Here is a 17331-nt window from a genome sequence, read left to right as displayed (position 1 = left end):
CCTGACTTCTGAACTTCCTAAAGCAGATAATACCCCATTTTGCACAGGTTTGATTTGCATAGGTATGAAATAAAAATAAGGAAAAATTACAGTTCTGCTTTATGAGTTCTTTGAGGCTGGGATCACACCTTCTCTTTTGTCTGACTTAAGTCCACAACACTGTGGCTGTCATCAGCCAGCAATAAATGTCACTAGTCATGGGGACAAAAACTTTTCTTCTTGTGTGGCTAAGGAAGAAAGTAGCAGAACTGATTTGCAATAGTTTTGACTGTGATAGTTTCATTAGGCATCCAGCCTTCTCAACACCCCTGCAAAACAAGTATCAATGAAGCAATCTACTTGCCTAGCAGTCGTGTCTATATGTCTGTACCTATGGGACTTTCTTTCAATGACTGTGAAGGTATATTGCTCTCATAGAGATACTATTTTATGTAAGCATTATACACACAATCATACTTTTCTAGAGAAAAAAAAAATCAATTTTTCAGTGTTGTGGAAAAAGAAATAGAAAACAAGTTCTTCCATGGACTTTTGATACTAGGACATGTTGCACACATTTTGATTAAAACGCAGTCAGTTGGCACAATGAAAGAACAACAAAATTCTGTAGCACCACCAAAGGCTTCAGCACATCATTCAGCTAATGGAGGCATTCACAGGGACTAGCAATCTTCTGGCAGATACTGCCATTTTCTGACTGTCCACGTGGAACAGACTAAGTAAATTCACAGAATTTGCTTTTAATAATATGCAGAAAAAAGCCCCTTGCAATCTAAAATATGTGCCCCAAGTTAGCCTGTGGCCTATTAAACAATTTGTTCCCTGACCCAAAACAAAATATACTCGTAGTCTCATGCAGCAGTGTCTAAACTCCTTATAATGTTTGACCTGTGTCTCATTAGGATCCCTCATGTTGTATGTCTGTGGAGCAATGTACCATTACATTGCCTTAAGTTGAAAAAAAAAAAAAAAGGTATTTGCTGAGAAAAAAATGGTATCAAGGATCTCACAGAACAATCAAGAAAAGTAATTCTCTTTCACTAAAGAAAAAAATAAAAATCCTGTTGTAAAAACTGACTTTTCTTATACATTAAAAAAATAGACTGTTTACCTTATATGAACAATATTAATTAAAAATGACCTCCAGTTATTAGTAGTAATTTCATGTAACCTTGCTGCATTCGGATCTTTAAAGCGTGGTACATACATTAGCCGAATAACTCACCCCGGCACTGGTGCAGTAAGCAAGCAGTCCCCTATTTACCGACTTAAATTTTAAGTCAACAACAGGGCAGGGCATGCACAGGCATCACTGGCAGAGATGGGTGCCCAGCTCCTGCTCTGCCCTCTCCTGTGCTCTGCCTTGCCTCTAGTTTCTTTTTATAAATTAGCTACGTGACACAGTTTTAGTGTGGGCAGCTGTCATTTTAACTAATCTCATCCTGTAAATCCACCCTAGCAGGCTTGCTCTCTATTGTGATTGGAGAATGGACTTTTTTGGGCAGCTTTCAAAAGCAACATCTGTTGGAGCAGGCACCCAGTCCTGAGCTGTGTGGAGAAGCACTCGCCAGAATATTCCTCCCCCTTCTTGATTTTTGTGTTCACCAAAAGAAAATGAAAACGCTCACTTCTTGCCCTTAGGCAACATCCTCCCTCGCCAGGACTTTGTTACAGTCTCTCCGTGAGCCCTGCCTCTGATTTCACTTGCAGGGGGACAGAGGATTTTTATGATATTCGATATCATGTGGCAATACCACTGGGGCAATTAACAGCTCCAGCCCCTGGAATTACTCACTCACATCTCATTTGGGAACCACGCTGGGTTGAGGACATTTTTTTTCTCCTCCCGCATCCTCTCAGTAATAACAAAGGGCATAAACTACTCGGCAAGGCCAGGCAGAGAAGGAAATAACGTCAGTAAATCACTAATATAAATGCAAAAGCAAACACCGCCTAACGTAACACAAAATGACAGGTGGCTCCAGAAGCTGGTGAGCTGCTGTTACTGCTGGGGCTGGTTGGTGGCCATCCCCTCCATCCCATCCCATCCCATCCCATCCCATCCCATCCCATCCCATCCCATCCCATCCCATCCCATCCCACCAGCTGTCCCCCAGCACCCATCTGTCTCCCTCTGAACCATGGCTTGAAAAGCTGCCATCTTCTGCCGGTGCCCAGCACAAGGCACAGCCGCCAGCTCCCACCCGAGCTGGAAGCATGCTTGGCGCTGTGCAACGCCACCAACCAGTCCCAGACATATATCCGAGATGTTGGTTTTCCTGCACAGAGTTATCCTGTGGTGCTCTGCAATCAATTACTGTTATACCACCATCATTAATAATTTTCTTAATGAAAATGATTCTGTTGATCTCCGTTGTATTTTAATTATCAGAGTTAAGCATAATTACACTGCAGCTCTGAGCTGGCATGTAGACTCCTTTAGGGCGCAATTTTGTTTTAACACACTGATAATGTAATTTTACATTGTGTCAGTTGTTTAGTTATTATCCAGTCGTACAATTCCGCTGTATTCCTGATAACAGATAATAACCTTAGCACCTCCTATATCCTGAAGTCATTTAAAAAGCAATATTGGAATTTCACAACTAGCTAACTTAATCGCCTTATGATTTTATAATTCCCACAGCTAAATATTTGTACAGGCACCCTGTTTTAACAATGTCACTAAACATACAGTATCCATACATTTCACACAAACGGCTCAAATAATATCTATAAAAATGTCTGTTATATGAACATGGTTTTCAGTCTGTGCAACTGCTTTCTTTACACAGTTTCTATTCTTTTTGGTCCAAATTCATTTTTTAAAAATCCCTTTTGTCCCAGTGGAAGGTTTGCAGTTAATACTCCTGCCCCTCCCAGGCTGTTGAAGGGCTCCTGCTTCTGGTTCTAGAGAAGGTCTGGTGCACAGTTCTGTTAAGCATGAATGTTTCTCAAGTGCGTTGCGTTAAGCATACAGTTCCTGCATTAATACTTTCTACAAATGAATCTTCTTGAATTACTGATACTCTGAAGCTTCTTTGTTGTCGTTGTCACTTGTTATTTTAAAGATCAGATTCATAATTCCATGTAAAGTACAGTTCCTAAAATCTGTCTCTAAAATTTGTCGTAGGACATCTCTTAAATTATTGAAATTGAATTGAAATTATTTTTGAAACACAATAGAAGTTTGATATAAATATTAAAACAAAAAGAGCATGTCTTTTAAATTTAATTATAGTTGTAAGTTATCTTGAAAAAGAATAGAATGGGATAATGGCACATGACACGAGCAGACAGCTTGCATCAGAGCTTGTAAAAAGATGTACTAATGCACTGTTTTTCCCTTTTCTGAATTGTCCTAGTACCACTGTAATGCAGATATAAGAACTACAGATAGAAATAAGTGATCCTAGACTAAATAAATTAATTTGAAATACTGATCACTTATTTCATAGCTATTCATTCTGAAAGTGCTCTGATGCATGGTTTTAAATAACCAGTTTCTCAAACTAAGGATGTATATAGAAGATGAATTGGGATTTCACTGTAACAACACAGCAACATAATCCTACGTATGTACATCATATATATATGCACACATATGCACACATACTTTCAGTGTTTGCTTACCTAGTGAAAATATTATTGAGAGTTTTGATGGCAAATAGGGAGTTACCTGGCCGGTTCAGATTCAGTTTCAATAGGAACTACACAGTGGACTCCTCTCCTGGGACTGAAAATCTCGCTGTGATCATTCTGTATGCAGTTCATGGCTGAGTAAGGTGGCTATAGCCTCTAGTGAACTGGAAGTCAGGCTGACATTCCTATGCTCTTCTGAAAGATCTGGGGAAAATTATGTTCTCAAAGACTTCACTGTATTATTACAGCTAAAAGGAAATAGAGCATGCACTTCAAGTCAACTGATTGACCAGTAACATGTACTTCTAGACAATTCACAAACTTATTTTCCTCTTAGAAATGTGCCAATTTACTCCACTCATCTTATCTTGGGTACAGTGAGAAAAACAGCTCCCAGGTGACCAAATCTTCTACACATACAATTCCACACATTTGTTCAGCTAATTGCTTTCAGAAATAACAATGTATTGCTAAACAAACTAACAAAATTATACACATATAACAACAAAATAACATCGAATTACAACTTCATGCCAGCTGACACCGTTTCATTAGAAGTAATGGCACTGTAGGAGACAGAACACTAACACAAATCAAGGCAATGTAATCTGGAATGATGAGATACAAATTGAAGGAAGAAACATTATTGTATTTATTTATTTTACCATCTTCTATTCGACATTGTTTTGTGATCCAAGCCAATTAATCTTTGTAGTACAAAAATCCCAGCAGGGCTCAAGGCAAGGGTAGGTGAACAGGACAGCCAACTCCAAGTGCAAAGAGATGAACAGAAAGCAGTGAAGGGACAAATTATTTCCCATATAAGTTTAGTCAAGTTGCAGGGTTTTACCATGCATTTATAAATTAGGGTGCATATTTATCCTCATCTATAGTTTTAATAGGCACCTGCATTGTGTGAATTAAGTTGTTGCAGAATTTACCTTGAACACTGTATGATTGTCTCACAGTACCTTGCTAAGCCAGTACTAAAACAACAAGCATTTTCAGTGAGGCAAAATCCAGCATATTTGAGTGAAAAGAACAATGTTTTATTCTATTTAGATTGTACTGAACTGCAGAAAGTTTTTATTATTTAAAAAAAAAAAAGATTCAATCACACGGCACTGAAACTGTCTAATGAATTAGTTAGTGTTTGTAAGGTACTTTGAAGATGAAAAGTCTTACTGGTGTATATATGTGCTCAATATTATAATTACAGAAAGAATATAATACTTGATAAGACATCATCCTATGGGAATTTGTGGAAGCCGTATTTTGGAGTGAAAGTAATTTCCCATTACATTAAAAAGTTGTTGCAGAAAAGTTTGCCTGTGAACCACATTTATTACTATGAATAGTAAATTGCAGTTCAGTATTAAGGAGAAAAGCTTCCCTATATTAGAGCACTTTGCAACTTCTTTCACTTGGGCAGCAATCAGAAAGCTGTGAAGGAAGGGCAGCTCAACCCTTTTTAGATATGAGCCCAGTTCTCTAGTACTGCAGGTGTTTCAGGTTGCAGAATGAATGTGTTGGCATTCTGTAATTATAATAGAGAGAATTTACAAGACCCTGGTGTGCAACTCATTTTTAACATGCAAATTCCCTGTTTTCAGCGTTTCAACTTTCAAAGGCTTGTGGCAGTTTAAAAGCAATCCTCTTATAAGTGTATAAATTGCAATGATTATAGGAACAAGTTGTAATTGTTTCTAGTAAGTTTTTAGGAGTCTTTGATGTTATGATTAGTGTTTTGTATGTTAATATATTGATATGGGTGCTTATTTGCCTGGATGCTTGTATGCTGAAATGGTCACTAGGTTGCCTCAGCAAACCAATCTTTGATCTCAGTAGGTCTGTTTGGTTAGAAATAAAACCTAAAAGAAATTAAACAAGAACAGTGCATGTTCTGAAGTATTCACAAAGTGCTGAGATTGGTGATTGAAATACAAGGAAGGAAAGTCATAGTTTTGCAACCTGATCTTCAGCAGGAATGCCAAAAACAGCTATATTAAATAAGTTATTCTTATTCTGTGCATTCAAGTGTTATTTTTAACATACTGTAATGATATCATAACTGCATTTCACAAAGCTTTCACAGTGACTGACCAAACAGCATGGTGCATAGTCCCTCACACAATGGACTGAACTCAAGGCTCTTTGGGTAAAGACAAAAGTCTCTTGAACCAAAGTAGCTGTACAATGTGGTAGGTTAGACAAAGCATGTCTTGAGGGCCTTGTAAGAACTCATACTGACTTGAGCAAATCTCACATAACAGACAACTAGCATAAGACAGAAATGATATGCATTCCCATTAGCCAATGCATTACAGTGGAGCATCGTCATGCAGAGGCTGGAATGTCAGAGGTTACAACCCTGAAATCCAGTTCCAGTTATCTTCTATTACCCTGCTGACATGAAGTTTTATCATAGACCAATCAAGTTCAAATTCTCCTTATAAAAGATGATTTCATTTAGGAGTCTATAATGTAATGTAACATGGAGAAATGCTATCTGGTATGTCCTATAAAATGTTACTGCATTCACCTCTTTAAAGTGTATAGATTTTACTGAGGTTTGCCAAGAGGCTCTAGCTCTCAGAGAAATGGGTAGTAAGTCACATCAGCTGACATCCTTCTGTGTTTATAAAGCAGTTAGTACACTACAGACACCATGTAGGGTTTTTATATCATTAAAAGAAAAAAAAAAAGCATAACAAGAACATCGTAGCAAAAACAGAATGAAAACTATTCCACCTAAAGAAAAACAAACTACTCCATTGTCATGTTATGCAACAGGTATATTTTTGCATCAATACCCAGCACAAGAAAGTAGAGCAAAAATCAGCTTGTGTTTACCTTTGCTGTACACAATGCAGTTGTTTTTGTTGTCTTCTACTCCTTGCCAAGTCACATCCAGCAACCACTTGGGGCCAGCAGTCAGTACCATAGGGACTGAAGCCTTTGTCTTCTGTAGGAAGGATGATAACAAACAGATGCCATTTGCTTGCCTTGATTAAGAACTTGAATAATAATAGTAATAATCATTTTATTTGCCAACAACAAAATCTCCAAACCCATAAGCCAAGGTCTTATTCCCCTGCCTCAGGATTTTTTTTTTTTTTAAGAATACATAAGCAGTAAGCTTTGGTTCTTTCATTGATTGAATGGTGAAACTGTTATCAAGGATTTTTCCGAATGATATTGGATCAGATCACCAAGATTAAGCAGATCTCTGGTGGCTGTGAATTATAAAGGGAATGCAGATGACTTTCACAGCAAAGAGCCAACTGTTTAGAAGTGAACTTTAGACACATTGTACTTCATTATCAGCAGGATCTCACTATTTCCTGAAACAGACAGGAAAGAATTTAAAGAATCAGTATCCATTTCAAAGATCTGTCCTGGGTAACATTTGTATTATCATAGGAAACAGTTCTGAATGGATAATGGAATTTTTCCCCTTTTGTGAGTTGTTGATGTGTGATTTTACTAACTCTGAAATAATAATAATAATGCTAATGACTCAGTACACTTTGTCTCCAAGAAGACTGTAAAAGAAATTGTATTAATGAATTCAAAGGCACAGAAGTAAAGTATGACATCCATTGCACCTGGAAGGCTTACAGGCAAGGAGATGCACATTTATCAAAACCATCTCCTGTGTATATTTTAGATACCATAATTAGAGACTTTTGTATTTGAGGAGACAAGGCAAAGGGCTCAAACTTCTTTACACTTAGCTCCTTTTGCTAATCAAATGGCAAAAAAAGCTGTGTCTGATCCTGAATTTTTTCTTCAGTAAGTGGCGCTGAAATGCCACTTAGACATTCAGCATTCACAGTTCTTCTTCTCTGTACCAAACGTAAAACCACAAAATAAAGTACAACAATCACCACAAAACTTCTATTTATTTATTTATTTATTTATTTATTTTAATCCAGGATATAATCCTGTCTAAGACTTTCCAACCTTTTTAAAGAGATTTGATTATTCTTCATTCCATCAATAATTCCAGTTGGCTAGGTTCTATTGGTGATATGCTGTATGATTAAATGAGTTAAAATTTTTAAGATAAATAAAAGCATTTTTCACATTCCAGATGCATCGGCCGTATATATATCATCTGTGACTGTTCTAGAAATCACAGAATCATGCAATTGTAGATGTAGCGAAGTATACGTGTTACCATATAACATGCTATATTCCCATGAAAATAAGACATAATTTAAACTTTTCAGTTACGTAAGATAAAATTCATAATATTACATAAGGTTAACTTCATGATCTTATATAATAATATATTTAATATAACACTATATGTCGATATTTTTGAAAAGATCATGGAAGAAGACAGGTATTGAAAGTCACATTCTCATATTTTTCAGTTGATTTTTGATCTGTTTCTTCACTAATGCTAGTTTATCAAATGTAGTATTTATTGTTTAATTTGCATTCATATTTTTCATTTTTCATACAGATGTTTATGCATAAGACATACTTCTATATCAACTACATGACATTCTCAATCTTTCAGAAGTTTTGGAAGAAAAAGATATGAACGAAGAATGAAATTAGTCAAAAAGAAGGTAAAAGCTAGTACCAACACAACTATCTACGGTAAAAATGCTGAAAACACAGACATGCTATGTCTCAATTCCTAATATTGCCTTTCACACACAAAGCTGCAGAAAGTGTGTTTGCATGTGTGAAGTATTACCAGAGACATCCCTACCTACTGCGTATGTTGGGAATCTGGATTTAAAACTCTGTTCTAATTGGTCGGGTAAGAAGACTTTTTTTTTTTTTTTTTCTTTTCAATGTTCTTAAGTTCATATATAAATTATCAAGAAGCCTGATATTGCCAATTACGAAATCAGTGCAAATTATTTACATATGGGCTGCTCAGAAAATAAATTATAAGAATGAGGCATGAACTGAAAAAGAAATACAAGAAATAAGATGAAAGGTAATCTAAATATCATTTTGGTATCCTAGTTTAGAGAAGCCTAGATTTTAGTGTCATTTACATCAAAACAGCATAAGGCTGCTATTGAAACAAGGAAGAGTGACTATTCTTCACAGAGCTGAGAATCATACCTACATTAAATACAAGCTTTAGCACAACCGCTAGAGCAACTGTGACTGCATAGCAATAAGGAAAAGGAGGGTCAGGGCATGTTCCTACCAGAGGGTAAATTTCTCCACTTGCCATTTCAGTCAAGTCTTTAACATGGCTTTTGCGCTTGTATGTGCTCTCAGTCTCTGGTAATCCCAAGTGCAATCAACTGATAGTGCAATAATACCCAGGCAGTGGGCTTTTCCAAATATGCCATAAATTATTCAGACATTGAAACAAGTTTATTTTTTAAGTTGGAGGGAAGGGAAGGGAAGGGAAGGGAAGGGAAGGGAAGGGAAGGGAAGGGAAGGGAAGGGAAGGGAAGGGAAGGGAAGGGAAGGGAAGGGAAGGGAAGGGAAGGGAAGGGAAGGGAAGGGAAGGGAAGGGAAGGGAAGGGAAGGGAAGGGAAGGGAAGGGAAGGGAAGGGGAGGGGAGGGGAGGGGAGGGGAGGGGAGGGGAGGGGAGGGGAGGGGAGGGGAGGGGAGGGAAGGGAAGGGAAGGGAAGGGAAGGGAAGGGAAGGGAAGGGAAGGGAAGGGAAGGGAAGGGGAGGGGAGGGGAGGGGAGGGGAGGGGAGGGGAGGGGAGGGGAGGGGAGGGGAGGGGAGGGGAGGGGAGGGAAGGGAAGGGAAGGGAAGGGAAGGGAAGGGAAGGGAAGGGAAGGGAAGGGAAGGGAAGGGAAGGGAAGGGAAGGGAAGGGAAGGGAAGGGAAGGGAAGGGAAGGGAAGGGAAGGGAAGGGAAGGGAAGGGAAGGGAAGGGAAGGGAAGGGAAGGGAAGGGAAGGGAAGGGAAGGGAAGGGAAGGGAAGGGAAGGGAAGGGAAGGGAAGGGAAGGGAAGGGAAGGGATGTCTAGCCTTCAAATGCAAAAGAGATACTCTATTTAATTTTCAGAACATCTAATTTATATTTCTGATATTCTTCTTCCCAGACACCTGACATTTCATTGTTTCTCTCCTGTCTGTAAGGGTATTAATATTTGTATTAAGGTGGTATCAAAAAGCCTCAAATAACATTAGGATTCTCTTGTGCTGAGCAATAGTTTATTATCTACATAGGCAGGACAAATAATATGTCCTGGGATTATACTTAACCACATAGTGATGAGAAAGAAATAAGATACAGAGATACCATTTGACTTTCTCATGGAGATTAGTTTCTCCTTTAGTAAGTGGGTAGGCTTAGTCCCAGACCACTGCCCCATTTTCTTCTAGACAATGTGATGAGCCCAGGCTGGTGCCTCATCCATTCTGATGTGAAGCAGCAGTAGCAGGTAGAGTGAGCACCAGCACTCAGGATGCAAGTCCACTTTGCTGTCCCCTGTTTACAGGGTTTTTTGGAACTTAAAGAACGACAAGGAGATCACTAAATTAGCTTCCAGGTCAGCTTGGCAGTAAAGCTTGTAATCAGTCCAGCAGCTGTAAATGGTCACTAGGCACCACAGATAGGTTGATAGGTTGTTTCATCTCACAGCTTCTAGTCCAGAAGAGCCAGTGGACACCTCAAAAGAATTTCCCACTCTCCCATGGCTCTGCTTCCAAGCAGTATAGATATGTAAATAAACTTCTAATACGAAAGCAAAACTTCACAAGGCCCTGGCTGCTTGTAAAGCTTGGCAGCTCCACTAAGGGATATGGGCAATGGCTTCTCTTTGAAGTAGCTCAGAGGCGTATTGTGTGAGCTGTAAGATGAGTCAGGATCACCAGAGCGGTTCTTGGGGTCTGGCATCCTGTAAGGTTCACATGTTCAGAGGAGGTGTTCATCATTAACAAAGGCTTGCTCTTGTTGTCGCTTATTACATAGTAAGAATTGAAGAAAGCTTGCTGATTCAAGAAAGGCCATTTCCCTAAAATGGTTAAAATGAAAAGACCCCAGTCCAAGATAACAAGAAGCTATGGTTAAATCAGTCATGCCTTTATCACCTCAAGATTAGACTACTGCAATGCGTTACACCTGAGGCTACATTTTAAATCCATTTGAAAGCTGAAGCTGGTGCAGAATGCAGCAACCAGCTTGTAAAGCAGGATATCGTGCTTTGAGCGCATTACACCAGTGCTTTTTAATCTGCACTAAGTGTCTGTGGGATTTAAGGCACTGGTTACAACCTGTAAAGCCTGGGCCCTGTCTATTAGAGACACCTGATTGAGACCTGCTAGGTCCTTTGCTCCAACCATACAACCACAACTGAGATCCACCAAGTGAGGCATGTAAAAAAGGGCTTTCATGGCTTGAAACTGTTGGCAGGGCAAGATGTTCTTCATGACAGGTCTCTACTTGTGGGTCGCCATCCCACTTGAAGTATGCTAATGTTCTCAGAGTGTACTACGAAAATCACCCTGTAATTCATAAGAAGTATTTGTTTTACTGTAACATTTAGTTGGTCATTCCCAAAATGGGGGTGGGGACTGGGAGGGTGGAGAGATTCAACTAATTCATGCTATATTTTTTGCAGTGCTATTAGGAATATCTCCATCTTAAGAAAGGTACCTTAAAACTAAACAAAACAAAACAAAACAAAAAAAACAAAACAAAACAAAACAGTTGTAATATTCTTGCTTTCTGGACAAAGCAGCAAGAATATTACAAATGCTTAAAAAATAAGAATTTAAAAAACAAAATTGTGTTTCTCTCTCCAAAAGAACTGCTGCAAACTGCTACAAAGCTTACCAGAACATCATACCTACTGCCTAAATATAATCAATAGTGATCTGCTAACACAGGTGTCCATAAGATGGGGCCATACAACAGGCACCTCAAATTTTGGAAACAGGGGTACATCATAAAGCTGCAATATTGTTCACTGCTATGCACTAGGTAAATGTATGCTCTACACTTGAATAATTTTCTCTTGAAAATGCAATTTCTGCTAATGTCTTCATACATGCCATAACCAGACAACTTTGACAAGGACAAACAGGGTCAAAATTGTGATTTCTCAGGGAACAATTAGAATCAGCTAATGAGGATAAAAGTGGTCAGGCAGGCATCCGCTTTTCACTAACCTTTGAAGCAACTGGACAAACAAGGGAGGCACCCCTCAAAAAATGTTTATATTAAGTCAAGAGGTTAATGGAGATAAAAATAGCCATCACAGAGGGCTGAAAATAGTTTTGCACTCTAGCTAAAAGGAATCAGTGCTGACAAGGTAACTTTAGATGGGGTCTCCCCTGAAAAGGTTTCTAACATATGATGTGTGCGGCCTGGCAGAAACTTGAGAAAAGCCCCACATTGAAGGGAAATATGGTACAAGCAAGTTGTTTGAAATAATTTTAATTCTGATGTCAAATGCCTATCATTGCTAGCTACTTCCTAAGAAGCTGTGCCAGAGGAAGAAATAGGTACTAAGCTGATGTTCAGTGAGTCTCTGTGACATAACTACCCTGTCCCAGGCATGGCTTTCCAAAAGGTGTTCAGTGTTATTTAAGGAGATGGACCGGTCATTGAAAAATCACTGCATTTCTATCTTCACCTATTTTTTTCTTTTAAAACGTCAAAACTACCTCCTTGAAGTACTCTCACCAAAACAGAGACAAATTGCTGGAGACTTTAGGTACTCAAGAACTCTGCTTCTGATTTCTTCTGGTTCCCACAAACAGATCTTGTAAAACTTCCAAAGAGTCTGCATTCCCATAAATGATAAAACATTACCAAAAGGTCTTCATGACCTTTCTACCAAAGGTCAGGACCTTGTAGAAAATTCTAATGCCCCACAGTGAAGTTTTACTTTCAATAGCCAATTAAAAAAATGATTGTACTGGAAGGAGAGCTGTAAATATACCTCAGGTGCCTTCATATATGTGTCTGGGATACAAAAACACCAGTGAATACACACAGGGAGGTTTCTACTTTGAAATTCATTTTAAATTCAGTTTGATCATCACAGGGTTGACATATCTTCTGACATGCTGAATTTGCAGAACATCCCCTCTCAAGAGGTTAAATTGACCTTTGGTGGTCACCACACTCAATACAGCAAAACTTTTTAAGCTCATCAAATCAGTTCAGTTGGGAAGGCCTTCTAAGAAGTCATTCTGGTCTGAGTAGCAGCAGAGATTTGCATAGGTCTCAAACTATCCCTAATTAATTAATATTTGTTCCAAGACATCTTTGAATAACAAGAAGGGTCATAACTCCACTATATCACCTCAAACTTACACTAACTCTCTTCATGTATTTCTACAACACAACTCGTTAAAAAATCATTAGATAAGGCCATCGTAAGACAAGGCCATCCAAACAGCCCAGTGGACAGACAGACATAGTCCCACGTTTTTGTGGGGCTATGTCCACAAACACGTGCAGTCAGCTGGACCATCTTTCAGTTTCCATTTCTGCAGCTTCCCTGAAAACTCTTCCCTATTTCCAACACGGATTCAATCTTAGAATAATATTTATCTCAAGGGCTGCCAGTCAAGGCCTATGGCAGCACTCCATGGTGCCCCAGCTTTCTCTGCTAGACATGTGAAGGCAATTCCTCTCTATTCACATGAGATTTGAGATGTGGGGAGGATTTCAGTGTCATGGTTCCATGCCAATGATAAACATCACCAATTAAAGCAAAGAAATTTCAGTTTCCACCTAACCTGGAATTGTAAAATTACACCGGAATTTCAGTTTTCACAACACCCTCCCACCCTACTATGTCTGTCAGTGAGATCCTAAATGCAAGAGAAATTTTATAACTGTTTTAGTTACTACTTCACAATTTTATGGGATCCCTTGTTTCAGAGGACTGTTCGAGTATCATCCTGTGCTTACAGATAGGCAAAGAGTACCTGAGCCTGTTTACCTGCACAGATGTACCTGGTGTTCTGCCATGCTAACTGGACAAAAGAAGATGAACAAATTGTTGCCTGTGATGGGCCATGAAACTAGTGATGGAGAAAAGGAGGAGTCATTGTGACTTCCCATTATCTTAGACAAGGCAGGGGTGACAAAGTCCTTATGCCTTTTTCCACCCAGGACTCTAGATTCTTGTTACGTAGCACTGGTAGTTAACACAGCAGTGCTGCATCTGCAGACCAGCAGGTTGTGAAACAGCTTGCATCACTCTTGGTCTATGTATTACATTTTATATTTGGCTATTTATTTGGGGATTTCTCTTATCTAAACAGGCAGTCTCTTCAGCTTTATTTTTTGTGGTGACAGTAGAAGAAAGATAATCGGTAATATCTGAAGAGTCTGTAGACAAACCAAAGCCTTTAAATAGTTCAAACACAAACAAACAGACAAAAATAAAACAAAACAAAACAAAACAAAGACTCCAGAAAAAAAACAAATAATTCAGAAAAAAAAAAAAAGAAAGAAAAAGAAATGTACACACAGATGGAATCCCAAAAGACAGCTGGGATTCCCTGCAACTGAGAAGCCCTGGTGTTTAACCCAAGAGATCATCACTTGTCAAGTGACAAAGCTGAACATACATTTCACCATACATCCATCCACAAAACCTCACACAGAGCAAAGAAAATATTCAAACAAAAAAGATACACCCTAGGTCTATTAATATTTTCCAGCACTTGTCATGACTTCGATATGATTCCAAATTATTTATTAATATCAAACACGCCTGGTGACAAATGTCCTTAATGCAAGCTCAATGAATGATAAATATTGAGATCATTTTTGTTACCTAGCTGGAATGCATCTTTTTCAAATCTAAAAAATAAAAATAAAAGAAAATCTAATCTCGCTGTAATTTAGGTGTAAAATAATGGCCATCATAAAAAGCAACCTTAGCTTGTTCTATGTAATCTGAAGATAAGGATTCAGTAAATAATGGTATTGCTATGAGATTTTTATAAAATTCTAATTGCAAAGCTCAGCACCGAATTACAAGCTTTTGGAGGGCTGGAAATATAATTTCAAGCCATACTTGCATTCTGCAGATCCAGGGCTGTAGAAGCACAGCTTAGCTTCCTGGAGCTGAGCATGGACGATGTTCTTTCCCTTAGTCCCAGCAGTAGTTCTCCTCAAACATGCTATGTGCCAGGGCTTCAGTGGAGACTTCTGAGAGCACATTCATACTTCCTGCATTTGGAGAAGCCTGACATGGCCAGGATCAGGATATTCAGGGTCTACTCATACAACACTAACCCTTATACTTAGCATATCAAATGTAGAATGATGTTCCACTCTCCTAAATTCAGACAGGTATTAATGGAAGAATAATGGAGATTCACGTAAAAAGTTTATGAGCATAAAATGCTGTTAAGATCGGTCACCCAAACTTGTAAATAGAGCAAAATAAATAAATAAATAAATAAATTTTTAAAAAATACAAATTTATTGTAAAAAACAATATATATATATTATATATATATATAAATATATAATATCTGGGATACTTTTGGAACCTATATTCAAACTCTTCCCCAGAACTATGGAAGCTTAAAATACTTAATCTGTAGCTTGAACCACAGATCTTGGACAACTGGTCCCAGATGAGGGTTCAGGAGATTCCTTCTGTTGCCTGTCATTTGGTCCTGGAGGATGTGACAACCAAGGAACAGGAATGCGAAAGACAGAAACCGGATCTCTGAACACTCATTGAGCTTCCCCCTCCCTTACTGCCCAAGCTGATGTGCTTTATAATCTGGCCCTTCCATCCTAAATAGTCTCTTCACCCTGGCTTCACAGCTGCTCCTCTCCTGCGCTGTTCTCCTGCCTTCGCCTTTCCTCCATTTCATATGTACCCATCTAACTATGTCTAGATAAGTCTTCTTTTTCCCAAAGACCATTGGAAGGATGGCATTGCACTTTGCTATCACTCCTCCAATGACTTTTCGGTTGTATTTCCTCTATTGCTCTCTGTTTTGCTCTTTTGATTCTTTGGGAAAGCAGTATATACACTGTGTGGTTATAGCTATACATACTAGCACCAGGAAAACATATTCTTAGTTGATGCTGTGATTATCATTAATATAATTAACAAGGATGGATCTTCCAAAACTTAGTGAAGTGCTAAATGAATTATCTGTGTTCTGGTGAGTTGATACCTGTGGGTAGCATGTTCATGCAATTGTGTCTTAGTGCTCAGGTACTGCCATGGGTGTTGAACCTTTCCATTTTACTTTGAAGTCGAATACTTTTGCTAATACTATTTCACAGATGACATGCACCTGTACAGATGAAATCACACTACATATAACTTATCCTTAGACAAGATATAATGCAGTGCTGCTTGCACACTTTCACCCTGAATTATCAGTACATTTTTCCTACTGGGTTAACTTCCATGTTGTATATTATTGCCTACACTGAGAATTAGGTCTTTGTTTCTAGCAATGAGACCATTTGCCAGTAAACGTTTTTCAAGTGAATTTGCTTGAGCATGAATCCTTTAACTTTTGTTAAACGTCTTTAGCATTATATAGATGAGTACTCCACTCAGTAAGGCTTAGCTGCACGTTTGCAAACATCTAACTTACACTGGATGGGCTGAGAGACTAAACTCTGGGATATACAGTCAACCCCTGTTAATCATTTGACACTTGCTCTCTTTCCACAAAGATCATTTGGGACTGTGGTAGTTAATTTTTTCTAATGTGACAACAGATATTCCAGATGATCGTGAGGACAATTACCAAGGTTTTTGTAGAAGACATGAAGGTATTTGTATTGCATATGGGTTAATTCTGCTTTTTCCCACCATTCAACTACCTACATTGAAACAGTTGATAATGATTGCTATACCTGCAGCATAGTTTCAGTGTGACTCTCAATAATTTCTGTTTTGCAGTAATTTTGGATGTTTTTATCTTTTGTACTTTTATGTTTTTATACTAGAATGGATTATTTAAACCATTATTTCCAGAAGTTGAAATTTCATACATATAAGAATTTATTTTTATCTGAGGAATCCATAAAAATACAAAAATAAAAAGATATGCAGAAGCCCTCTATAAACTCTCCATTACATATGACTGTACATTAGTTATTAGTTATAGATTCTGCTTATTATATTTTATTATTACTTTGTCTGTAACTACAAACAGAGGTTGTATATTTTACTTTAGAAAAGTTAATGTTCTTATCATGGAAAGTGAATAAGTGAAGGTCATGCTTTAGCAGCAGTAAAAGATAATATTGTTTAATTTCATTTTTTTCCCAAAAAACTGAAAAGGTAGAAAATAAAATGTTCTCCATATATACTCATACAATATGTTTAGCATATAATCCAGTGCATCTCTACTAGGATTATATTTCCAATTAATATTGAGGCCTTTTATAAAATACTTGTTTAATATGAACGTATTTTAGTTGATGGATGAAGTATTATAATGTAATTCTCTTGATGATGTGTGACACAATACTTGAACTTCAGTGTTACACACACTGAATGCACACAAAATATTACATAAATTCCTACCTAACTAATTTGGAATAGAAGTAGGAGACATAAAAAGTATTCTGTGCTTTTCTTCACAATTTTGAAAAGATTTTTCTGCACGTTTTTATTAGATATTTATATATAGAGATCTTTACCAACAGGAAACACATTAGTTTAAGCAACAACGTAAATCCAATATACAGTCCTCTGCCCAAGTTTCAAAACTAGGTTTTATATTTGTTAAGACAGC

The 17331-nt window shown here is 38.0% G+C and overlaps 1 protein-coding gene across 1 annotated transcript in view; it reads right to left on the bottom strand.

Annotated features, from left to right (window-relative positions):
* Positions 1–17331, bottom strand: part of ZFPM2 (zinc finger protein, FOG family member 2) — a 311239-nt gene that overhangs the window by 100799 nt on the left and 193109 nt on the right. The window contains exon 5 of the mRNA XM_050709069.1: positions 6496–6607. Within this exon, the coding sequence (XP_050565026.1) occupies positions 6496–6607 (112 nt within the window). The remainder of the gene's footprint in view (positions 1–6495; positions 6608–17331) is intronic.

The sequence above is a fragment of the Cygnus atratus genome, chromosome 2 (genome assembly GCF_013377495.2).
Source record: "Cygnus atratus isolate AKBS03 ecotype Queensland, Australia chromosome 2, CAtr_DNAZoo_HiC_assembly, whole genome shotgun sequence".
NCBI lineage: Eukaryota > Metazoa > Chordata > Aves > Anseriformes > Anatidae > Cygnus > Cygnus atratus.
Note: the sequence above shows the minus strand (reverse complement) of the source record. Positions and strands in the feature narration are given on the sequence as shown.